This window comes from Hemitrygon akajei, chromosome 4 (assembly GCF_048418815.1).
Source record: "Hemitrygon akajei chromosome 4, sHemAka1.3, whole genome shotgun sequence".
Classification (NCBI taxonomy): Eukaryota; Metazoa; Chordata; class Chondrichthyes; order Myliobatiformes; family Dasyatidae; genus Hemitrygon; species Hemitrygon akajei.
Window position 1 is genome coordinate 95,149,924 of NC_133127.1, and position 27,359 is coordinate 95,177,282.

A 27,359-nucleotide genomic window follows, 5' to 3' on the forward strand; every position below is an offset into this window, starting at 1 on the left:
TCAGTGTATCTATGCACCCATGACTAGCTGATCAACTCGTATGCTGTGAATGTCTAAGTCACTCTGAAGTGTGGGCTGATCATGGCATAGGCAACTCAGTACTGATTTTTATGAAGCATCAGTGATCAATAAAAAACCACTAGAGATATACATATCAGAAGCTGGCAAATTCTATTTACGAAAGCATTAATGAGACAGTGCAGACACTTTCATAGCCATCTTCATTTCTGATCCCTGCCTAATGTGGTTAGTCTGACTATTGTCTGAATTGTGATTGTCATAGGTTCTCTGTAACTGCTTCACTTTCCACCAGCAGTGGAAGAAACCATTGTTGTGCGACCAGCATCAGGCACACAAACGATGCTGGGCAAATGTCAGTCGTGCTAAGGTAAATAGGGAAATCTGTGGTGAGTTTTTGAATGGTTACAGTCTCACCTGGGGAAAAATATTTGAAGTTCAAAGTAAATCAAGGTCAATGGGGCAGCACCATAGTGTAGTGGTTCTACAATGCTTTACAGTACAGGTGACCTGCGTCCATTTCCTGCTGCTGTCTGTAATAAATTTGAACGTCCTCCTCGTGACCCCGTGGATTTCCTCCCACAGTTCAAAGACGTAACAGTTGGTAGGGTAATTGGTCATTGTAACTTGTCCCATGATTAGACTAGGGTTAAATCAGTGGCATTTCTGGGAGGCACGGCTTGAAGGGTTGGAAGGGCCTATTCTCCGGTGTATCTCAATAAATAAAATTTGTTATCAAAGTATGTACATGTTGCAGGAAAAATAAAGAAATACAACTGAATCTACAAAAAAAATTAAACAAAGACTGCAAACAGCCAGTGTGCAAAAAAGGAAAATAATACTGAGAACATTAGTTGTAAAAGAGTCCTTAAAAGTTAGTATGAAGATTGTAGATTCAGGTCGGATTTACGTTCAGTGAAGTTATCATTATGCAATTATTTCTGGGTGAAACCTCTGTTATGTAGAATTTACAGTTCTTAAATATGTCCACTTTCCTGGATACTGATTTTAAATTGGGGTGTTTATTTTATGCAACACTTTCAGTTCTACCACAAGGTGGTGCGACAGATCAGGAATTCAATTCTGGCAGGTTGCCTCTGCCAAGATCTATGTTTGCCAACATAATGACTCAGCAATCACACATTTCTACCACCTGTCTCCGTTTATTTGACAGGAAATTGACAATAACAATGCCTAACTTGGTCCCATGTCTCATGGAACCCCTTGGGAAAGTGTCACCATTCTATCATGAAACCCTATGAACTCTCCCAATATGTTTTGTTAGTACAAAAATAAACCCATATGTGGAAGGAAAGAGATATGGCTGTAATAACAATGTAAAGCCCTATGTGTTTATATTTTGTCTAAGTTCATGCAGGTGAACAAAAACTGAAATAAAATTTAGTGCATCTGCTGATATTTAATTTACACCAATCTCACATGGGGCTGGACCTTAAACGCACAGTCCCCTCCGAAACACTAGAAATGCACAATGTACCTATGCAGGAGGAATCAGAGGCTGCAGACGAGAAGGAAAAAGATTAGTGAGGAAGGCCCTGTGTGCTGCTAGAGTAGGATCGGAGATGCACTATGGTGATTATAGGAAATGGCAAGCAGTGGGTAGCTCTAGTTACTTCATCTCACTCATCGAACAATACAGAAATGAATTTCACATGTCGGGGGAAACACACACAAGAGAAAATAGCTAGTGTGAGCTGATTCAATAATATATTTGTTCATTGACACGACATGGTCTCTGCAGGCAATGCTGTCAAAGTCTGTGTAGGATTTCATTTCATCTCATCACCCTCAGTTGCTTACTGCTGAAGCATGTTGGAGTTAGGACTGGAGTGTGTAGGTTATTAAGTGGCTTGTGAATGATCAATCTGTGAACAGGCTTCATCTGAAAAACATTCTCTAGGAGGGATCTCTAATTACAATGAACACCAAAGATTTTATTTCCCGAATATCTTTGGGTGTACCTTATAGGTTTTGGGCTATGGTGATCATGAAAATCATCAAGATATTTCCCTAACACACACTTTATTTTTGGAATTGCCTATATATAATTGGAGGCAGAGTGGAGTGATGATGGGGCTAAACAGTGATTCCTTTGCTTGCATCTTTGGAAACACCTCAATTTCCATCTTTAATATCTTTATTTTTCTCTTTCAAGGTTATTTTGAAGACAATAACCTGGAGTTACATGCTGACTACGGTTCCTTGTGGGAATGGGTCCCGCTCTCGGGGTTTCATAACTGGCTGTTGTTGTTTGGCACGTCAAAGGCTTGGCCTGAGAGACTGCCTATTGTTTGGAGGCCTAGGATCTCGGGACTCTAGAGATGGGTGGATCGAAGGCTGGTGTCACGGCAGGAGATCCGGGTGTCGTCGGGGGAGTCGGAAAATCTACCCAGATCTTTGAGCGCAGAGCTTGAAAAAAGCGACGTAAAGGACTTTTAACATTGTAAAACAGCGAGTTGTTTGTTATGTCTCCCCACTCGTTGTGAAAACACAGACACCTTTTTCTCCCTTATTAGGGAGAGAGAGAGCCTGGTATGTCGTTTACTGGGTGAAACATGAAGTCTTTGGGGTAACTGCAAGTCTGTGTCGTTACTGTTGCTTTGCTTCCGCTTGAGTGCTTGGTGGTGGTGCCAATGCTTTTTTTTGCCGGTGGGTGGAGGGGATATTGTTGTTTGCTGCCGCTTATGCGTGGGAGGGAGGGGAGGTGGGGGGAATTTGGGGTTCTAACTGTCGTTCATTCTTTGGGGAACTCCTCTGTTTTCGTGGATGGTTGCAAAGAAAAAGCATTTCAGGATGTATATTGTGTACATTTCTCTGACATTAAATGTACCTTTGAACCTTTGAAACCTTTGATTTATTACTTCATTTCATAAGTCAAGTCAATTAAAATGTTGCCCACAATGTTAGCTGAGACGTTTTCTATCTTGAATAATTTATAGATACTGGACCTCTGTACCTCCCTCTGCAATTGGATCCTCGATTTCCTAACTGGAAGACCACAATCTGTGTGGGTTGGTGGTAATATCTCCTCCTCGCTGATAATCAACACTGGTGCATCTCAGGGGTGTGTGCTTAGCCCATTGCTCTACTCTCCCTATACCCATGACTGTGTGACTTGGTATAACTCAAATTCCATCTATAAATTTGTTGATGATACAACCTTTGTTGGTAGAATCTCAGATGGAGATGAGGGCGTACAGGAGTGAGATATACCAACTAGTGGAGTGGTGTCGCAGCAACAACCTTGCACTCAATGTCAGTAAAACGAAAGAGCTGATTGTGGATTTCGGGAAGGATAAATCAAGGAAAGACAAACCAATCCTCATAGAGGGATCAGAAGTGGAGAGAGTGAGCGATTTTAAGTTCTTGGATATCAAGATCTCTGAGGGTCTAACCTGGTCCTAACAATTCGATGCAGCTGTAAAGAAGGCAAGACAGCAGCTATATTTCACTAGGAGTTTGAAGAGGTTAGTTTTGTCAACGAAAATACTCAAAAACTTCTATAGATTTACTGTGGAGAGCATTCAGACAGGTAGCATTACTGTCTGGCATTGGGGGGGGGGCGCGGTAGGTGAGGGTGGTTGGCTACTGCACAGGACCAAAAGAAGCTACAACAAATCATAAAATTAGTTAGCTCCATCTTGGGTACTAGCCTTCATGGTACTCAAGACATCTTCAAGGAACAGTGCCTCAGAAAGGTGGCATCCATTATTAAATATTCCATCACCTAGGGAATGCCCTCTTCTCATTTTCACTGTCAGGAAGGAGGAACAGAAACCTGGAGGCACACACTCAGTGATTCAGAAACAGCTTCTATCCCCCTTGCATATGATTCCTAAATGGACATTGAATCCATGAACACTACCTCACTTTTTTAATATGTTATTTCTGCTTTTGTAGTATTTTTAATCTAGTCAATATACATATATATATACTTACTGTAATTGATTGATTGATTTATTTTTTTCTTCCTGTATCATCATGTATTGCATTGAACTACTGCCAACTGCTAAGTGAAACAAATTTCACGACACATGCTGCTGGTAGTAAACCTGAGTCTGATTGTCCACACCTGCCTGGGCATGCTTAGGCAGGGCGGATGCTGCATGGCAGGAAAAGTTTTAGAAAAGCCATATATTTCTGTGAAGGATTTCGATATTTGAAACAGATGTTTCCCAGAATAACTGGGACCAAGATTAAGGAAGGCATGTTTGTTGGTCCACAATTCAAACAGGTCATCAGTGAAAGGCAATTCAAAGAACCTCCAATGGGACAGGAGAAAATCACATGGAAGGCATCCAAGGATGTTTTTGAAAAATTTCTTGGCAACTACAGAGCATCAAATTACATGCAGCTGGTTGACAACGTGCTTCAAGCATACAAAACCATGAAGTGCAACATGTCACTAAAGATTCATTTTCTGCATTCCCATTTAGACTTCTTCCCTGCAAATCTTGGTGCTCTCAGTGGGGTTGTCAACATCTATTCTGGTACTTGAAATAAAAACATAACATTCATGGAGCACTTAGAAGGTCAGACAGCATCTGAGGAATGAGAAACTGAGTTAAAGTTTTGGTCATAACCCCTTCACCAGAATCCTCTGAATAAAGGTTTTCATCCTGAAACACTAATTCCCTTTCTCTTTCTGCAGATGCTAATTGACATGCTGAATGCATCCAGCAATTTTGTCTTTATTTCAGATTTCCTGCATTTCATTTGTGGGATTCCCTAAAGGCTAACTTGCAGGAAAGGAAGGCAAATGCAATGTTAGCATTCATTTTGAATGGAGTGGAAAATAAAAGTAAGGATGTAATTCTGAGGATTTATAAGGCATTGGAGTATTGTGTGCAGGGTTGGGCCTCTTGTGTAAGGAAAGGATGGGCTGGAGATGGTCCAAAGAAGGTTCATGAGAATGATCTCTGGAATTAAAGAGCTAATGATGAAATGCATTTGATGGCCCTGGGCCTGTACTTTCCAGAGTTTAGAAGAATGAGGTGGAATCCTACTGAATATTGAAAGGTCAAGGTAAAGTGGACATGGAGAGGATGTTGCTTCTATTCAGGAACCTCAGAATAGAAGGATGTTGTTATGTCTGGAAACTCCAAAGCATAAAACTAATTGAGAGCAAAAGGACAGGAACCCAGGAGAACAGGTCTTAGTTTTGTTTATACTTTAAGCAAGGTGCGCGTGTATGACCAGTGGCGTGATGATGTATGCCACTCATTATAACCATAATGAGTTATTTTTACAACAAAGAATTCTTAATCAAACAACATATTTACAATATTACTCAAATATTACTGATCAGACATCCTATTAGAACAGAGGTTTTTAGCTAGAGTGTGGTGAATCTGTGGAGTTCATTGCCACAGGCGGTGGAGAAGGCCAAGTCATTGGGTATACTTAGAGGGAAAGTTGATAGGTTCTTCATTAGTAAGGGCATCAACGCTTATGGAGAGAAGACAGAATAATGGGGTTGAAAGGGATAATAAATCAGCCATGATGGAATGGCAGAGCACACTCGATGGGCCAAATGGCCTCATTCTGCTCCTTGGTCTTATCGACTTATCTGCAATTTTTCTATGATTTTAAATGCTCTCATTGAATTGGCACTTAGCACCTTTGGTTGGATTGTGAATTGGTGTGAGGTCATTGAAGATGAGGATAATCCTCTGCCCCCTCCCACAATCCTGCCCTTCAGGTATTGCCATATGCAGAGATAATATGCCAGTGCGATTCTCCTGAGGATCAATACATCAGGTGTCTGCCCAGAAATATTACGCTTACTGTCTGAAGAATCTGATAATTGAGGGAGGAGTATTCTGTTGAGAAAAGGGATCAAGCTACTAAAGGGAGCTCATATGCACAAAGGAGGACAGCCAATGCATGCCTGCACTTGTGGAAAGGCAGCAATGCTATAAAATCCCAGTGCCTTTTCACACATTCCTTGCAGATTGAATACGTGAATGGCCTCAGCAAACTGGGGAAAGATCTGCCGTGCCAAGGGTTTTCCTGCAGAGTATCACATAACTCAGTTTTGCAAAACCTTTAAATTGCAAATACTTTGCTTATAATAAAGGTCCAAGAATGATATGTGTCTCTAAACATTTTGTTGGAGTGGGCTTCTTACTGCTGGGAATATCTTTTCCTCTTACCTAGAGATCCTTGATCCACCATGAGTGACTTTTCATTGCTCTATGACATCTCCAATGATGGAGTCAGGTGTCAGCAATGAGCACCCAGTGGATGAGTAACTCTAGAACTAAATGCTGGAAGAAGTGTTAGAACGTATTCTGGAGTTATGGTTTATAGCAAATACTAATTTTAACAGCTAATTTGTCCAGACAAATACTACTTTGTCTGGAGTGTGGATGTGAGGAAGGCTAAGTTTGAAATCTATATTTAATTCAAAGGAAGCATTGTAGATACATTGTAACTATAGCATTGTCTTGTTGTTACCTTTGATTTTTAGCATATCAAAATGTCATATAATATTGAGTCAAGCAAGCCTGTTCTTCCAAGAGTGTCTCAATAGGGTGTCCATTGCTCATTTTTGTTGAATAAACACTTTTATATCCATTAGCTTCAGTGTCTCTCCAGTGACTTTGTTCATGTCATGATAAATGTATTCTGATAGTTTACATAATAAGAACTTCGGAAAATGTTTGAGCAGCTTGTGTTGTGTTATACTTATAGAGTCTTACAACATATAAAAAAGGCTTTTGATGTACCATGCCCATGGCAACATCAAGTACCCATGTACATTAATTGTATCTACCAGCATCTGGCCCAGAACCTCCTATGTCTTGGTGATTTAATTGCTTGTCTAAAAAACTCTTATGAGTTTCTTTCTCCACCAACTCTTCTGTTCTAAATTTCAACCATATATCTGAGTGAAAAGAATTTTTCCTTAGATCACCTGAAAAATGTGTGGCTTAGTAGGATGGCAAGAATGAAACTATTAGCCCCATGTGTTATAATGATTGAAAAAAATGTCAGATCACTAAGGTGAATTGAACAAGTAACTCGATGGACAAAAGTTCACCCAGAATGGTGTGATCTATCCCTGGAGAAATCCCTTCTGTTTGTGATTTATGCCAAGAAAGGGCTTTAATAGATCTGATTTCTCAGCAACATTGCTACCTCTTAAAATAAAAGGTCTAACTAGGTTAAAATGAATTTGCATTGTTGAGAATAATCTGCACCTTCCTCTGTTTAAGAACTATTAAATGAACATGAAGTCACTCTGGAAGAAAACTGATTCCTTAAAACAGTTTTGTTGTTGGCACTGGGCCCATGAGAATGTCAATTGATGTTAAGAATAAGAGCTAATTAAATTGACCCTAACAAATGCAGGGAAGGGAAGCTTGGGCTGATGAGAAGGATGAAGAAAACACAAGTTTAGAATATAATTATTTGGAATATACTCATTTTTTAAAGTGAAGGATGTCTCTGTGCTTTAATGTCTCTGTGTCTCTGTGTCATTGTTAAATATTTTTCAGGGTTTCTCCAGGCTCTCTATGAGAGTTAGAGCTGACAATCAGGATTACTTTGTGGAAATCTGCCCCACGAAACATAAGTGGTAAGATTCATCTTTTGGTGCTGGGGCAGTTTAACCTCCTTCCCATTCCTTCTTGAATGAATTTTGATGGCAACCATCAGGGGGTGAGCCTGTTTCATTGGCTGTGGGTAGAGGTCAGATTATGTTAACAAGTCTACATCTTATAACTTTCTTAATAAGTATAGTGCAGGGGTTCCCAACGTTGTTTATGCTATGGACCAATACCATTAAGCAAGGGGTCCGTGGACCCTAGGTGGTGAACCACTGATATAATGTGTTACAATTAGGCCTCAAGATTCATTTACATATTTCACTCCCACTCTGACGAGCAGAGTCTGGTTTCGGTTTAATATTCTCTAGATTAATATCTCCATGGATTTCCTATTGCTGCTGCTTTATATTATTTAATGCTTATCATTTTAAGAAGGCAAATAGTGATTGCTATTCATGCCACAAGCTGAAAGAGAATGGCCTTTGACCTTTAACTTGAATGACATTTGAATTATGAGGTTGGGCCTTCACATACAGGTGATTATTTATGCAGATCAAAATGAACTTTATTGCGTGCTGCATGACTCAAGTGTCAGTGCACTTTACATTAGAATCTGACTCACTCTTCAACTTGCGTCCTTTTTGTACTCTGTCTGAAAAGTTACTCAAAACTTGAAGAGATAGCGAGTGTTAAGGTTACGAATTAGTCACAAAAATTGTGATGAAGACTCACACTCCTTTTTATTCAGTACTGATTTGTTGTAGGCTTCATGTGACTACACATGTTACAAGAACATCAGTTCAAGATGTACTATATTTAAATATTGAAGCTACTCTATTGTTGAGCACAAGACCTAGAACATTTTCTGCTCTATTATTTTGGGCATTAAAGTTATGTGTGTCTTCATGATGACACATAAAGAGTGATAACTCAATTACAAGGTTCACAGAACAGCATTGGCAGGTTGTCTAGTGTAGTGCTACAATGCTAACTTCAGTGAGACATTCTCTATTGATGTTCTTGCAGTTGTCAGCATACAACGTATTGAATTGAATTGAATTGACTTTATTACTTACATCCTTCATATACATGAGGAGTAAAAATTTTTACGTTATGTCCCCATCTAAATATGCAATGTGCAACTTATAGTAATTTATAATGAATAGTATGTACAACAGGACAGTCAATATAATATAGAAATACAATTGTATCAGAATGAAGTAATCAGTCTGATAGCCTAGTGGAAGAAGCTGTCCTGGAGCCTGTTGGTCCTGGCTTTACTGCTGCGGTACTGTTTCCCGGATGGTAGCAGCTGGAAGAGTTTGTGGTTGGGGTGACTTGGGTCCCCAGTGATCCTTCAGGCCCTTTTTATGCACCTGTTGTTGTAAATATCTTGAATCATGGGAAGTTCACATCCACAGATGCACTGGGCTCTCGGCATCATTTTCTACAAGTCCTGCGATTGAGGGAAGTACAGTTCCCATAACAGGCAGTGATGCAGCCAGTCAGGATGCTCTCAATTGTGCCCCTGTAGAAAGTCCTTAGGATTTGGGGGCCCTTACCAAACTTCTTCAACTGTCTGAGGTGAAAGAGGCGCTGTTGTGCCCTTTTCACCACACAGATGGTATATACAGATCATATGAGATCCTCAGTGATGTGGATGCTGAAGAACTTAAAGCTGTTCATCCTCTCAACTCCAGATCCATTGATGTCAATAGGGGTTAGCCAGACTCCATTCCTCCTGTAGACCACAAGCAGCTCCTTTGTTTTGCTACGTTGAGGGAGAGGTTGTTTTGTTGAAACCACTGCGTCAGGGTGATGACTTACTTGCTGTGGTGTTGCTGCCAGTTCTTAAATAGACAATTATTTTGCACTGTTCATTGGCCACAGTTGAGGTGACAGATGACTGGAGGATAACAAATGTGATAGCTTTATTTTAAAAGGGCAGTAAGATTAAACTAAGGAATTACAAGCCAGTAAACTTAACAATACTGGTGGGGAAGTTGTTGGGAGAAAAACTTCTGAGGGCCAAAATTTTAGACTGCATTTGGAAAGACTGAGAGTGATCAAAGATAACATGTTTTTGTCAGATGGACAAAGGTCCTACCTGACCGATGTATTTAATTTTTTTAAAGTGCACTCATAAGGGCGGTGTAGCTGACATGGACAGCATTTATCTATTTCAGATAACCCCAAATGTGAGACTGACCCAACAGGCTAGAACCTGGAGAAAATCGTGAGAAACATTGTTAGAAGTTAACTTCTTTTGCCAGAAGCCAGAGATCGTTCAGGGCTCAAGTCAGACATTCCTGGCAGGAGATGGGGCAGGGTCTCTCTGTAAGGACAGGAGTATTCTCCTAATGCCTCCTCAAAGGGGATGTCTGCAAGCAAGCACCTACTAAGGGATTCTGGATAGGTTTGTCCCATTGAGGCAGGGAAAGGATGGTAGGATGAAGGAATTATGGTGGATGGAGATGTAGAACATCTAGGCAGGAAGAAACTTAAGAATAGACTTGAGAGAGCTAGAAGGGGACATGACAAGGTGTTGGCAAGTAGGGTTAAGGAAAACCCTAAAGCACTCTATATGTGAAGAACAGGAGGATGACAAGAGTCAGGGTATTACCAATCAGGGATAGGAGAGGAAACATATACATGAGTGGCAGGGCAACCTTTTAGACAGGATTCTTGGAGACAAGATCTGTGAGCATTTGGAAAAGTGTAGTCTGATTAGGGTTAGTTAGCATGTCTTTATTTGAGGCAGGTCGTGCCTCACAAGCCTGATGAATTCTTTGAGGAAGTGACAAGACAAATTGATGAAGGTAGAGCAGCATATGTGGTATATATGGATATTAGTAAATTTTTTGATAAATTCCACTATGGTTGGCTCATTCTGAAAGTCATGAGGCTTGGGGTACAGGGAAACTTGTTTGAATGGGTTAAGAATTGGCTTGCCCACAGAAGGCAAAGCGTGTAGTAGATGGAGCATATTCTATCTGGATGGTGGTGACCAATGGTGTTTCACAGAGATTGGCTCTGGGACCCCTGCTTTTTGTGAGTTTTATAAATGACTTGGAAGCAGAAGCAAAAGGATGAGCTGGTAAGTTTGCAGATGGCATGAAGGTTGGTGGAGTTGTGGATAGTATTGAAGTTTGTCTGATGTTACAATGAGACATTGACCGGATGTAGAGCTGGCCTGAGAAATGGTAGATGGAGTTCAATCCAGAAAAGCGTGAAGTGATTCACTTTGGAGGCTTGAATTTGAAGGCAGAAATAAAGTTAATGGCAAGATTCTTAACAGTGTGGAAAAACAGAGGGATCTTGGGGTTCACGTCTACAGATTCCTCAAAATCACAGTGCATGATGGTACGATGGTTAAGAAGGATTATGTGTGCTGGCCTTTATTAGTCAGGAGTTTGAATTCAAGATCCGTGAGATCATGTTGCAGCTCAATAAAACTCTGGGTAGACCGCACTTGGAATATTGTCTTCAGTTCTGGTTGCCTCATTGTAGCAAGAATGTGGAAGCTTTAGAGAGGGTGTAGAAGAGATTTACCTAGATGCTGCCTGGATTAGAAAGCATATCTTATGAGGATAGGTTGAGCAAATTAGAGCTTTTCACTTTGAAGAGAAGGAGGATTAGAGATGACTTGATAGAGGTGTATAAGATGATAAGAGGCAGTGATAGAGAGGACAGGCAGAAATATGAAATATAAGAGCACATAATTTTAAGAGGACTTCCCTCTCCCTCCCCCTTCTCCCAACTGTAATTCTCCTCTCCCTGCCCCCTTCCCACTCTCAGTCCACAATAGAGACCCACATCAGAATCAGGTTGATCATTACTCTCAGAGGTCATGAAATGTGTTCTTTTTGTGGCAGCTGTACAATGTAATACATAAAATTACTACAGTACTGTGCCAAAGTCTTAGGCCCTCTACCTATATGTATGTGCCGAAGGCTTTTGCACAATACTGAATAATAGAGACATTTAAGATACTCTTAGATAGGCACTTGGATGAAAGAAAAATGCAGGGCTTTGTGGGAGGGAGGCATTAGGTCGATCTTGGAGTAGATTAAAAGGGCACCAAATCGAGGGTTGAAGATCCTGTACTGTGTTGTACTGTTCTATGTTCTATGAACTCCTGTCCATTATACATGATCCTGTTGCCTGAAGGAAAATAGATGAAGTCTTCATGAGTACAGAGACTAAGTGACCTTGCCAATGTAGCAGCAAGGAGCAAAATGCGAATAAAGAACGATCGGCTGCAGCAGTCTGGAACGATGTTCTTCAGGTAAATCAGAACTGTCATTTTGAAGAACAGTCCAGTTAAAACTATCACTGCAATTGCCTGGTGTCTGTTGTGCCATTGATGACATCATATAAAGAATTTTTAAGTTTGAGAAAATGAGAGGGAGAATGAAAACCTTGATGTGAAAGCACCGAGAAAAGTGTGTAAAATCACTCTCCTGGATTTAACCCGATTTTCGGCTGTACAAAAGCATTCTATGTAAATATGTGTGAACAAATTTCTGATCCATTGTCATTCACTTAAGAGTGTTAGAGTGATGTGTTTGCTCAGGTAAAAGTCAAAAGTTTATATTAAATTAAATTAAAAGAAAAGTGATCCATTTGACTAAAGTTCAAGTGAATAGTCTTCTTTCATGCTACATTTCAAAATCTAACAGCGCAAACATTACTCTGGTTACTCATGTCCTCCACCATTGGTACTCTGACTGTGGTGTGAACCAGTTACAAAGTGAACTGCTGTTATTCATGGAACATATTCCAACAGCATCTCCCAAACCACAACCTCTGCTATATCAGACGAGGGCAAGGAACAGCAGCATCTGCAGCTTCTCCGCAATCACAAACTGAACTGGCTTGAAAATAGATCATTGTTGAGTCTGTAGACATGGTATCTAGAACCCCAGAAGGATTGCAGCAGATAAGGGAAGGCAGCTCAATTCTCAAGGACAAACAGGAATAGGGAATAAATGCTGTCTTTGCCAGCAATGCCCTCACGCTGTAATTAAGCATAATAGAAACGATTTGGTCCTTTGTCTGTTTGCTATTCACAGGAATTTACTGCATTAAAATTGGCTGCTGTCATTGCCCATAGGATGCCTGTGACAGAGATTAAAGGTAATCATTGGTTTTTGAGTGTTTTGACGCTCTGAAAAGGCTCCATATGATAGTAAGGGCAAAATTATTTTATTTAATAATATTTTATTTGTTCATTTACAGTTCTGTTTTGGGGTACTTTTTTTACAATCCATTCATCCATTGTTCTAAATTGCCTGTTAATTTCATAGTGAAGATATCATTTCATTAATTATAATTTCCATTGTTGAAATATGGTTAAATCCAAATGTTTATTAATATGGTGAAACATGTCAAATCCATATGCTTTATTTCATTTACTGATTTTAATATAAGATTCCAAAGACAATCTCTTAAAGAAACATCTTGAAAGCTCTGAAAAGTTATGTCTTTAACACACTTCTTGAAATAAGCAGGAACGTGGCTCAAATAAGTCCTGAACTAGCCCAAGACTGTAAAATGTCAACCGCCAGCTCACAGGTTTCCTCAGAGGATTGCTTAGTAGAAGGGCATTGTCTGAGATAGCCTGGAATCCTACCTTCACTTCAGGTATTGTGAGTAAAGAGTGACTCTTGGAGAACATTCATTGGTACTTTTTGTAGGATCCCTGTACAACCCTTACTCTAACCAATCCCTTCCTTCCTTTTTTGCATTGCACGCTGATTGTGAGTCAACAGTGAGAAGATTCAGAAAATTAATATTAGAAAGAAAGCTTAGTAAAGCTAATATATTCACAACCCTGTTACAGTTTTGCCATGACACAAAAAGGTTATAAAATGAATGTGTAAAAACCTGAGGACATGAGCTCATTGCCAATGTATTAGGAATATGCAAAACATACCTTTCCATACATAGCATTGTAGGTCTGACCAATAATCAGCCTTTGTGCATTTGAGCATTGGGTCAATACATCAATAAGATCATCTTTGTTGCACTCTGAATGGAAACAGAAACAGAGAATAAGAACATTTGTAATGACTATTGTATTCCTTACATGTATAAAAGATTGCCAAAAATCAATCTACTAATCCTTTCACCAAATACAAGGCTTCTTTCCTGCCAGGATGAAATGTACGCTGTTTGGTGAGGCAATAACTTCAGATTCAACCAGTTAAAAGGGGAATATAGAAAGACATAAATACACTAAGAGTAGTTGGTGTGAATTTATTTGGCAAAATTATATGATTTTGTGAAGTCCTTTGAAATTAAAAAGAACAATTGAAATAAACATTAGATGGAAGACAATGGCATTCTGACTGAGGAACACAGAACTGACAGAGTTTAAATGGGAGCAACATAAAGAAAGGGAGAACTTTTTTGACTTGTCAGTAGTATAAATGATGTCAGAGTTACCAATGACAAACAGGCTCTTGATGATCTGAACACTGTGATCAACATGCACAAAACAGCTCACTCTGATGCCTTAACCATTATTTTGGGGAATTTTAACCCTGCCAGCTTGAAAAAGTCACTAAATAATTACCATCAACAAATCACTTGTAGCAGCAGAGGAAACAACACACTGGACCCCTGTGGAAAGTCTGATCACCTGGCTCTACTTCTACTCCCTGATTATAGCCAGAGACTGAAGACTGAGGACCGTACAGAGGACGAAGAAGGTATGGACAAGAGAAGCACAGAACTGCTTTGAATCGGTGGACTGGACTGTATTCAGGGTTTCATCTTCGAATCTGAATGAATATGTCACAGTTATTACTGACCATTAAAATCTGTGTGGATGAGTGTGTGCCTCTACCTAGGCCTTTGAATATTCCACAGGTTTCGATGAGATCCTCCCTCATTCTTCTCAACTAAATTTTCCTCCCTGCCCTTGTAAGTAGCATAGCTCCAAAGTCTGAAGTAGCTCCAAATATAATCCTCTTCAACAGAGATAATTTATAATGCTGCACCACACATCCCTTTGAAAGCTGATATTCTGAGTGAATATTAAACATGTACTCTCATGAAGTGAATTATGGTTATTATTGCAAGTTCACAAACAATATAATGATTGTAATGTGTACTAAAGTAAAAACAATTTCCTTATTGTGCGATCAGCAATAGTAACTACAAGAAGCCAACATAGGAATATGATTGATTTATTTAGTCTATTTAAATAGAATATTTATTCTCATTGCTGGACAGATTTGGTTTAGTCATTCTGTCCAGTTAGGTGTGATGATAGGACCATCAACACTGAAGGAATGCAAAAGCAAAAAAGTGTTTAAACAACTGGAATGTTAAATAAGATAATAAACTTCCACAATGTTGTTGTGGAACATAGCACTGACCGACATTGAGGGCAGTTCTCTAGGACTGATAAACTGTTCTCAGTGGACATTGGACTTTGGCACAATATCAATTTCATGTCCAATGCACACACCACTGAATGGTAGCCAAAGGATTTCCAGCTGTTTGGAAACTGCCCAGCCAAGAATCAACACCTTCAAGAGAAGTATTAAAGTGGAAGCAATGGATATAAAAGTGGAAAGGCAATTTTCTCCTTAGTTTCTCATGGTGTCTATTACATTTCTGCTGGCTTAAACATAGGTCATTTGAAACCTGTCTCTGCTGATTTCAGTTTCCTGTGTCCAAAGGTATTAATAATGAGTACTGGATAAGTGCCAATCGTAAACACTGAAAGGCAACATGTAAAGGATAAGCACGTCTATGCTGAACTACTGTGATGTCGAATTAAGTTAATCCTATCAATCTGTGCATGGACCACATCCATTCATTCCCTGCCTGTTGACATGCCTGATTCAAAGCCTGTTAAATGTCACTAACATATCTGCTTCTATCACTTCTCTCACAGTGCATTCCAGGCACCTACATCTCTCTCTGTAAAGAAAATTTACCTTGAACATCTTTAAATGTTCCCCATTTCACCTTAAAGCTATACTGTCTGGTATTTGCTGTTTCTACCTGGGAGTATATCTATCCTATCTATACTTTTTATAATTTTATATACTTCTCTCAGGTCTTTCCTTCTCCTCTGACACTGCAGAAAAAAACAATCCAAGTTTGTCCAACCTCTCTTTATATTTACGACCCTTTAATCCAGACATCATCCTGAGGAATCTTTTCTACACCATCCAAAGTCTCTATATGCTTCTTTAGATGCATACACTACTCCGAGCATGGCCTAAGTAAAGTTTTACACAGTTGCAATGTGACTTCCATATGTCTAGATTCAGATTTTTCTTGTCATTATTCCCTAAGCAATGCAGTATAACAACTATTTACATAGCATTTACATTGTATTAGGTATTATAAGTAATCTAGAGATAATTTAAAGTATAAAGTGTGCGTGGGTTATCGTGGATCGGGATCAAAACAAAATCGGAAGTTCTCTTACTAAGTAAGTCGGAACAGGTACATCTGGTATTATTTAGTGTCAGTCAGTCAAACGTTTGTCTTAGTATATAGTATATATTTTACCTTTCTATGCATATAAAACACTTAAGAGCATATGTTTCAGCGCCGGGCTCGGGAAGTTCCTGAGTTCGATCCAGTGACAGACCGATCCCGAGCGCGCTCTCCACCATGCTGGGTTGATGTGGAGGATCAAAAACCCAAAACCCCAAAACCCAATAATTAAACCACTGCGTTGCTTAGTAATAATTGTAGCTTTGATCGGGGCAGAGCCTTTCTCACTTTATCCTTTAAAATTGTTCCGATCGTTGACTGACGTAGCCTAACGCTTTTCCAATGACCCATGGATTTCACCTCTTTCCAATCGCTTTATTATTTCCACTTTATTTTCAAGCATGGTCGTGATTATTTTTGTGAACAGAAACACTGTGGATTCAGAGCTCTGCCGCCGGTTCCTAATGTCCACTGCACTGAGACAGGTTAAATAAGGTCTGGGGTTCTGCTGGGTCCTAAAGACCACTGCATTGGGTTAGTAGAAACAGATAACCTAAGGCGCCAAATCAATAAATTCATCAGTTTGTGCACATAATATTTTAATACGTTGGAGCTCACGCCTACGGTTCCATCCACAACGACCTTCCGAGTCTTCGGCCACCATCTGAACTGCCGACGTCCAGTATCCACTGTCCTGGAACCGCTGTCCACTCCTTACAGGTCCGTCCTCCTCGCTCGCCTCCAGAAAAGACCGCAAACTCCCACTCAACTCACACATACAAGATAGCATAACAATTCTCCATTGGTTAATTCCCCCCTATCTGCAGTTATAACCCAAACATTTCAGCTATAGAAACCCATTACAGCATTAAGTAACATTACAGAGAAGCCATATCATTATAACAATACAGAGAAGCCATTTTGTTAGCCTGAACAGTTAACACCACAGTTAATGGTACTGAGAGCCTTACAGGTATTTTGCATCTGTGTTGACTGTGGAAGACACTATCAGTATGGTGGATGTTCCAGGTGTCAGAGGTCATGAAGTGTGGGAAGTTACCATAACTAGGCAGAAGGTTCTTGGGAAGCTGAGGTGTCTGAAGGTAGATGAGTCACCTGGACCAGATGGTGTACACCCCAGGGTTCTGAAAGTGGTGGCTGAAGAGATTGTGAGGGCATTAGTAATGAGTAGATTAGTAATTTGCCTATTGCCGCAATAGGTCAACAGCAGATGCAATCTCAATGGCTCTTCAAATGGCCTTAGACCACCTGGACAATACGAACACTTATGTCAGAATGCTGTTCATTAACTATAGCTCAGCATTTAAGACCATCATTACTGCAGTCCTGATCGATAAGCTACAGAACTCGGGCCTCAGTACGTCCTTCTGCAATTGGATCCTCAACTTCCTAACTGGAAGATCACAATCTGTGCAGATTGATGATAATGTCTCCTCCCTGCTGAAGATCAACACTGGTTCAGGGCTGTGTGCTTAGCTTTCTGCCCTATTCTCTCTATACCCATGAATGTATGAATAGATGTAGCTCAAATACCTTCTATAAACTTGCTGATGATACAACCATTGTTGGAAGAATCTCAGATGGAGATGAGGGGGTGTACAGGAGTGAGATATATCAACTTGTTGAGTGGTGTTGCAGCAACAACCTGGCACTCAATGGCAGTAAGACAAAATAGCTGATTGTGGATTTCAGGAAGGTTAAGACAAAGGAACACATACCAATCCTCATAGAGGGATCAGAAGTGGAGCCAGTGAGCAGTTTCGAGTTCCTGGGTGTAAAGATCTCTGAGGATGTAACCTGATCCTAACATATTGATGCAGCTATAAAGAAGGCAAGACCGCAACTATACTTCATTAGGAGTTTGAAGAGATTTGGTATGTCAACAAAAACACTCAAAAACTTTTATAGATGTACCATGGAGAGCATTCTGACAGGCTGCATCATTGTCTGGTGTGGGGGTGGGGTGGAGCCAATGCACAGGACCAAAAGAATCTGCAGAAGGTCATAAATTTTGTTGGTTCCATCTTGGGTATTAGCCTACGAAGTACCCAGAACACCTTCAAGGAGCAATGTCTCAGAAAGGCTGCATCCATTATTAAGGATCCCAGCACCCAGAGCATGCCTTTTTCTCATTGTTACCATCAGGTAGGAGGTACAGAAGCCTGAAGGCACACACTCAGAGATTCAGGAACAGTTTATTCCCCTCTGCCATCCATTTCCTAAATGGACATTGAACCCATGAACACTACTTCACTTTTAAAATATATATTATTTCTGTTTTTACATGATTTTTATTCTATTCAATATACATATTCTGTAATTGATTTACTTATTTATTTACTTTTTTTTTCTTCTGTATTATGTATTGCTTTGAACTGCTGCTGCTAAGTTAACAAAGTTTATGACACATGCCGGCAATAATAAACCTGATTCTGATTCTGATCGTTCAAGAATCATGAGATTCTGGATTGGTTCCAGAAGAATGGAAAACTGCAAATATCACTCTATTCTTCAAGAAGGAAGAGAGACAGAAGAAAGGAAGCTATAGGCCAGTTAGTCAGATCTCAGTGGTGGGAAAGATGTTGGAGTCAATTGTTAGGGATGGGGTCTTGGGGTATTTGGAGGCACATAATGGAAAAGGCCACAGTCAGCATAGTATCCTCAAGGGAAGATCTTGCCTGACAAATCTGTTGGAATTCTTTAAGGAGATAACAAGCAGGATGAACAAAGCAGAATTGGATGACGTTGTGTACTTGGATTTTCAGAAGGCCTTTGACAAGGTGCCACACATGAGCCTGCTCAACAAGCTATGAGCCTATGTATTACAGGAAAAAGTCTAGCATGGATAAAGCAGTGGCTGATTGGCAGGAGGCAAAGAGTGAGAATAAAGGGAGTGTTTTCTGGTTGGCTGCTGATGACTTGTGGTGTTCCACAGGGGTCTGTGTTGGAATGGATTTTTTTTGCATCATATGTCAATAATTTGGATGATGGAATGGATAGCTTTGTTACAAAGTTTGCAGACGGTATGAAGATAGGTAGAGAAACAGGTAGTTTTGTGGAAGTAGAGATGCTACAGAAGGCCTTAGACAGATTAAGAGAATGGACAAAGAAATGGCAGATGGAATACAGTGTCAGGAAGTGTATGGTTATGCACTTTCATAGAAGAAATGAAAGGGTTTTCTAACTGGAGAGAAAACACAAAAGAAACTGATGTGCAAGAGGATTTGGAAGTCCTTGTGCAGGATTCCTTAAAGGTTAATTTGCAGGTTGAGTCTGTGGTGAGGAAGGCAGATGCAATGTTAGCATTCATTTCAAGAGGACTAGAATATAAAAGCAAGGATGTAATGTTGAAACTTTATGAAACGCTGGCGTGGCCTTACTTGGACTATTGTGAGCGGTTTTGGCTCCCTTATCTTAAGAAAGGATGTGCTGAAACTGGAGAGGGTTCAAAGAAGGTTCACGAAAATGCTTCCAGGATTGAATGGCTTGTCATATGAAGAGCATTTGATGGCTCTGGGACTGTACTCACTAGAATTCAGAAGAATGAGGGGTGTCCTGTATGGAATGGTGAAAGGCCTTGATAAAGTGGATGTGGGGAGGCTGTCTCCTATGGTGAGAGAGTCTAAGACCAGAGGATACAGCCTCTGAATAGAGGGGCGTCTTTTTAGAATGGAGATGAAGAGGAATTTGTTTAGCCAGAGAGTGGTGAATCTGTGGAATTCTTTGCCACAGGCAGCTGTGGAGGCTAAGTTTATATTTAAGGTAGTGGTTGATAGATTCTTGATTGGTCAGGGCATGAAGGGATAGGGGGAGAAGGCAGATAATTGGGGCAGAGAGGAAAAATGGATCAGCCATGATGAAATAGTGGAGCAGACTCAATGGGCCAAATAGCCTAATTCTGCTCCTATATTTCTTCTCCTTTATGGTCTTCTCCTCCTGGTAGCTCACATTTCTCTTCTGTAGTTTCCTCGGAGACAGAAGGGTGCTGGCTCACTCGATCGAACTGCTGACTGCAAGTCCCATGCTTCAACAGTTCCAAAAGCCAAATGAAGATAATAAGAATAAGTAGAAGGTGTAGTAAAACTAAAATGAATGACTATCTGGAAAATGTTGCCCAAGGAATCATTGTTTACTGGCTCCATCTGGACTGGAGAGTGGATGCTGAGCATCTATTTCAGGCTAGATATTCTATTGTATTTCTTTGTTTTGTGGCTGCCTGTAAGGAGGCAAATCTGAAACCTGAATATGGTATACATGCTTTGGCAATAAATTTACTCTGAACTTTGAAAATCTAGAGCAAGGTGTCCTCGTTAAGTTTCTGAGCTCAGTCATTTTCCATCAGCATAAAGAGAAGTTTGTTATTTCATAGGACTGTAAACATTTGGAATTTTCTCTTTAACATTGAACATTCGAGCCTGAAGTTGTAGAAGTTCTGGATATGGGAACTGAGTAAGAAAGTCGTAGAAACTTGACCATGATCGTACTGAATAGTGGGAGCAGTCTCAAGGGACAGCATGGCCTATCTATGCATTTCTTTCTAATGGTGGAGCTGGAGTGTTTTTAAGCATCTCATTGTGCACTTTGTAGATGTAGGCGGAATATGCAAGTATGAGATGGTACTGGGACCAACCAAAATCGTGCCCAGATTGAAGTCAAACAAGGTCATGTACAGTAATTTCAATTGAGATAGTTCTGTCATTAGGTCTATAATTAAAAGTTGTTGCAAAGCATCTATAATTATCTTTAGCACCAATTTTTCTTTATAGCAACTTATGTATTTTTGCATACTTTTTTCTTGAAAGGTGATTGCTGTGAATATTACTAGAAGAATAGATAATTACATTTGGCACTGTGGATTTTGATATAACACCTTTGATGGAACTGATAGAGTTAGTTCAGTTTCCACATCAGTGATTAGTTGCTTCTTTTGAGTGGTTCACAGTCAATATTGAATCAAAATTTTCCAAATCTAGAACAAAAACCAGACCAAAATCACATTAAAGCTGTCTTACCAAAACTAATTTAGTTATTCCATTCTGAAATGCATCACTTTTAGTGAAGTATTGGAATGAAGTTAAGGCTTTTTTAAACTAAGATGAAATGGGCTCTTTATTAGATCATAATTTATAGTACTGTATTTATAAGAAAATGATCTCTCATGCATTCTAGAATGCTTTGGGAGATCTGCTTTAATAGTAATTTATTGTCAGGTCATAATTGCAGTCAAAAACCTATTTACACTATTTAGCAGTCACTTCATGAACTTTGTCAAGTATGTTCTTGAGAAACCTAGTTTCATTTCAATTATTTTCCTTCCATATTAATACAGGATTTAAAAAATGCTAGCTTTTACTAATCACTAGTGAAATAATATTCAGGGTTTTTGAAACTGATCAGTGAATTAAAAGAGTTTGTATTAACACAAATCACTCGTCTTCAAGCATTCGGAACAGGAGTTTTAATGTAAGTGAGAATTATTAGATTCTCCTCTCTCATGTAAAATGAAGTGATATTAAACTACTAAAATTGTGTGAAAGCATTTATCAGTCCACACTAAAAATGTGGTATCAGTTCACAACATTTCAAATAAAAGCCAAAACCCACCTAAGTAGCTTGGCATGTGAATGGTATAGTAAGAAAATCATGCCACACTAAAGTTAGGATGAAAACTTTTTGTATCACAGCCCACTCTTCACCTCCTCCAAAGAGACATGTGCACAAAAAAATGAAGGGGGAAAGGAGAGATGAAAGGTAGCTGCCTATAGAAGAGCAAGATGGCTTTGGGAGTTCTCAGCTGTGATGGATTCTAATGTCTATGATTCAAATTTTCAAGGCAATAGAAATGTAACTGCAAATGTTATATTACTGTGTTGGTGCACAAAAGCAGCGTGTACTGTAAGCATCAGTGACTGTCTTGTTCGTTTTTCTTGCAATCACAAAACCCTGATGGACATTGATAATGTAAGATGCCTCAGGCCTGGTTCCTTTGTTTGGTGGTGGAGACAGGTGAGGACGCAGCAGCATAGCCTTGGTTGTAGCAAGGACTAGGCCTCAAGCCGCGGGCTGGCATGCTACTGCAGTCCAGGCAAGATGATGCTGGTGGCAGTGTAACATGGAGCACGTGCTCAGCTGGGAGCTGCCCTCTCCTGTCAGTGCTGTCCTCTGGTGTTCGATTGGTGGAATGACAGGCTGAATTGCTGGGAGCTGTACCATTCAGTCTGCATGTTGCTCAGGGACTTGGGTTATACATATCTTGCATAATGATATGTGTTTTTTCTCTCTCTCAGTATTTTGAATATATATTATGCATCTTAGCCCCAGAGGAACACTGTCTCATTTGACTGTATCCATACAGTGGTATGCAAAAGTTTGGGCACCCTTGGTCAAGATTTCTGTTACTGTTCTGCTAAGCAAGTAAAAGATGACCTGATTTCCAAAAGGCATAAAGTTAAAGTTGACACATTTCTTTAATATCTTAAGCAAGATTACTTTTTTATTTCCATCTTCTATGGTTTCAAAATAACAAAAAAGGAAAAGGGCCCAATGCAAAAGTTTGGGCACCCTGCATGGTCAGTACTTAGTAACACCCCCTTTGACAAGTATAACCATTTTCTGTAGCCAGCTAAGAGTCTTTCAATTCTTGTTTGGGGGATTTTTGACCATTCTTCCTTGCAAAAGGCTTCTAGTTCTGTGAGATTCTTGGGCCGTCTTCATGCACTGCTCCTTTGAGGTCTATCCACAGATTTTCGATGATGTTTAGGTCGGTGGACTGTGAGGGCCATGGCAAAACCTTCAGCTTGCGCCTCTTGAGGTAGTCCATTGTGGATTTTGAGGTGTGTTTAGGATCATTATCCTGTTGTAGAAGCCATCCTCTTTTCATCTTCAGCTTTTTTTACAGATGGTGTGATGTTTGCTTCCAGAATTTGCTGGTATTTAATTGAATTCATTCTTCCTTCTACCAGTGAAATGTTCCTCTTGCCACTGGCTGCAACACAAGCTCAAAGCATGATCGATTCACCCCCATGCTTAATAGTTGGAGAGGTGTTCTTTTCATGAAATTCTGCACCCTTTTTTCTCCAAACATACCTTTGCTCATTGCGACCAAAAAGTTCTATTTTAACTTCATCGGTCCACAGGACTTGTTTCCAAAATGCATCAGGCTTGTTTAGATGTTCCTTTGCAAACTTCTGATGCTGAATTTTGTGATGAGGATGCAGGAAAGGTTTTCTTCTGATGACTCTTCCATGAAGGTCATATTTGTGCAGGTGTCACTGCACAGTAGAACAGTGCACCACCACTCCAGAGTCTGCTAAATCTTCCTGAAGGTCTTTTGCAGTCTTTTGGAAGGATTTGCCTTTCTAGCAATCCTACGATCAGTTCTCTTGGAAAGTTTTCTTGGTCTTCCAAACCTCAACTTGACCTCCACCGTTCCTGTGAACTGCCATTTCTTAATTACGTTGTGAACTGAGGAAACGGCCTACCTGAAAACACTTTGCTATCTTCTTATAGCCTTCTCCTGCTTTGTGGGGATCATTTATTTTAATTTTCAGAATGCTAGGCAGCTGCTTAGAGGAGCCCATGGCAGCGGATTGTTGGGACAAGGTTTGAGGAGTCAGCTTTAAAATTCGCATCACCTGGCCTTTCCTAATGATGACTGTGAACAAACCATAGCCCTAACAAGCTAATTAAGGTCTGAGACCTTGGTAAAAGTTTTCTGAGAGCTCAAATCTCTTGGGGTGCCCAAATTTTTGCATGGTGCTCCTTTCCTTTTTTTCACTCTAAAATTGTACAAAACAAAAATAATACACTAACCTTGCTTAAGATGTTGAAAAGAATGTTTCATCTTTAACTTTATGACTTTTGGAGATCAGTTCATCTTCTACTCACTTAACTATTCACAATAACAGAAGTTTTGACTGGGGTGCCTAAACTTTTCCATGTCACTGTATATGTTCGAATGATAATTAAACTTGATTTGATTGATTTTGAAGAATTTCAGCCTTCTGGCCAAAATGGTTGAATAGTCAATGCAACTTTAAAGATTTTTAAAGATTAGCTTTACTTGTTACATGCACATCGAAACATATAGTCCAAGGATGTACATACTGGGCAGCCCAGAAGTGCTTCTGGCACTAACATAGCATGCCCAACACATAACATTACCATATCCCACTACTCGCACCACCAGCTGATGAATTGAACATTTCCCAGTCAAGGTACCTAATATTTAAAAATTCACCTCAGCATTGTTGGTGGGACTCCCACTGTCTATAACCAGTTTCTTTTTGGAACCAGAGTCGTTATGTTTTGTAACTTCAAAACATTAAATGAATTCACAGGAAGACATGGCAGATCTGGAATGCGGGCCTAGCTTCCTGTTTACGTTCAGCGAGGCATGCAGATATCACGTGGTGGCGTGATGATGTATGCAATTCATATAACTCGTAATGAATTATTTAAACAAACAAGAATGCTTAATCAATTAATACATGCACGAGATTACTCAGATATTAAATACCTACATAACAAGAATCTCTTGAGATCATCCTGCAACCATTCATTACCCTCTCATTGGAAATCAGCAGCCTTACACTAGCCATTGAAGGGAGTATTAAATAAGAACATTAAGGCACTCCAAATAGCATCTCTTAACATGGTGCAGAGGGTGAATAGTTAACATATCTGGCTAATATTGCCTGTAATAAATACTTCCTAATGCCCATCTGATGCTGAGATTGTTGGCAGACACAGAGCACACTGAATCTTAGCATGCACGATGTTAGATACACCTGGACTGTGAGGAGTAGTTCAACAATCAGACATGGTATTTCAATATGGTGTTGAAATTCTGCTCTGTAAAATTCTGGTAGCAAAAGGTTCCATTATATGCTTAATACCCACTTGTTTGTGTGTTGTAACACAGTCATTGGCGAGTTGTCGATGGATAGATCTTGATTTTTAATGGCCAGCATTTTGCCTCGCATGCTAGCTCCAATGCAGATTGAATTTGGAAGCATAGACAATTACCGGTAGGTGCACAAATAAGCCATTTTGATCTTTGACACTGCTCTGCCATTCAGTATAATTACGGCTAACCTCTACATTTCTGCCCATATCCTTTCATATCTTTTGTGTGTAGAGATCGATTTATCCCCTTCTTAAATATATTCAGTGACTTTGTATCCATAACCACCTATGGTGCAGAATCCCACAGAGTTACCACCCTCATGAGTGTAGAAATGTATTCTCATCCAAATCCGAACCATTTTACATTGTATCCTGAGGCTGACAGCTTTTGTTCTTCACACTCAGCTGGGGAGAACATCTCCTCTACGTTAGCTTTCAGTAATTGATATGCAGACACACCAAGCTCCGTCTGGCCACCAACATCTTTTGTACTCTGCCTTTCTATTTTTTTGTAGGTCGCATGAAGTACATCAGTCACTGTGCGTGGACACTGGTTAGAGATTCAGTGTCCTGGCTCTTCAGTGCATGACCCAGGAGGAAATTTGTAAACTTCCTTGAATTTGAAAGAAGTCTGCGACTTTTCTTTCTGATATTTTTTATTGAAGTTGAATTGTTTAGAGAAAGGAAAGGGTGCTTCACTATCCAGTGTCTGAGCAACTCTATCTCTGATGTTCAAGTGCAGAATATTCTCTCACCATCTTGGTACTGTAGATATAGCAGTTTTTTAAAATCTGAGACCCCTTTCCCTTCTTTTCTTTTTCAACCAGCTTCACTTTCTCTATGAACTTCTGTACATTCTCTCAGTCTTGCAGCATTGTAAAGTAGAAGCCAGCCCACGTATTTACATTTGGGAGAAATAAGTGTGTTCAGAAGCCTGGAAGTCAGAACAAACATTGAATTCAACACCACTCCCTGCAGACTTCAGCAAGCAAAATGTGCCCACAGGTCAACGAAAGAGATGTGATATATGACTAACTCAATCATGACTGCCCTATTGAAGGGAGGAACTAAGTACACACAACTTGCTGATTAAAGTGATTGTGCCTGGGCCACACTGGCCCCACAATGGGTGCAGCCCTCTGGGACTGTAGAGTCCTGTAGCTGGTAGAGCAGCTGCCTTGTAACTTCAGTCTTCATCTCAGCTGCAGTCTGTGTGGACTTTATATATTCTCACCATTACTGTGTGTGCTTCTTCCATGAGGTCCAGCTCCTTGCTGCATCCAAAATACAGGTTGGCTGGTAGCTTCTGATTCAAATTGTCCATAGAGAAGTGGGGTTTGAAATGAATGTGATGAAGAGAGCACAGTAGGTTTAGTTCTCGGTGGTCAGTTCATAGTTAGTTCACCTCCGGGACTGTCGGATTGACTCAGGCAGGGCAAATTCCAAATCCAGTTCATTAAAGCCTATGTTGATTAAAGCCAGTTTAAAGGAGAAGCACATTGTGGTCTGAAGTAGGTCGTGGAAGATAAAGCGAAAGTGGGTGCATTCTCCTATAAAATGGACTCTGAAGCTTTGGACACTACCTCACTGTTTTAATATACAGTATTTCTGTTTTTGCACATTTTTAAAATCTATTCAATATATGTAATTGATTTACTTGTTTACTTATTATTATGTTTTATTTTATTTATTTATTTTTTCTCTCTCTGCTAGATTATGTATTGCATTGAACTGCTGCTGATAAATTAATAAATTTCACATCCCATGCTGCTGATAATAAACCTGATTCTTTCTTTCTTTCTTTTTCTCTCTCTGTCTCACATGCCCTCACTCTCACTCACACACTCTCTCTCACACTCTCCCCCTTTCTCTCACTCACTCACTGTCTGTCTCTCAATAAAAGTGGAGACCAACAGCTCACTGTTTCGGTGTTACTATTTGCTGTTTCACTTGTCCAAGATTCCCCAACTCCCTCTCCAAAATTTTCTATCCATGTAGCTCTCCAAATGCATTATAGGCATTTAGAATGGCACTTAGGATGGTCTAGTTAATTGATCTCTGTGAATTGTCCTCAGTTGTAGGTGGGTGATGCAGAGACACATCATCACTAATGTAACTTGGGGTCATTAGTTGTTTTGGGTTTTTCAGCATTAGACATCCTCGCCCAGGTATCCAAGTCAAGGTTGATCCCAGCAGCATTGGTCCATGGGTCACACCTCTTGATCCATAGCCACCGGAGGTTTGCTCAGCAGCTTCTGTGACGGTCCTAATGGCTCCTCTCTTAGCAACTTCCATAAAGCCTTTGAGAGAGTAGATACTGCGCAGCGAGCAGCCAGCAAAACCTCTTTACACCTCACCTCTATAGGCTTGCTT

The 27,359-nt window shown here is 40.0% G+C and overlaps 1 protein-coding gene across 1 annotated transcript in view; it reads right to left on the minus strand.

The window, feature by feature from the left end:
* The window catches only part of LOC140726546 (annexin A10-like), an 82,144-nt gene that overhangs the window by 50,675 nt on the left and 4,110 nt on the right, over positions 1 to 27,359 (minus strand). Inside the window, exon 3 of the mRNA XM_073043079.1 lies at positions 13,531 to 13,625. Within this exon, the coding sequence (XP_072899180.1) occupies positions 13,531 to 13,625 (95 nt within the window). The remainder of the gene's footprint in view (positions 1 to 13,530; positions 13,626 to 27,359) is intronic.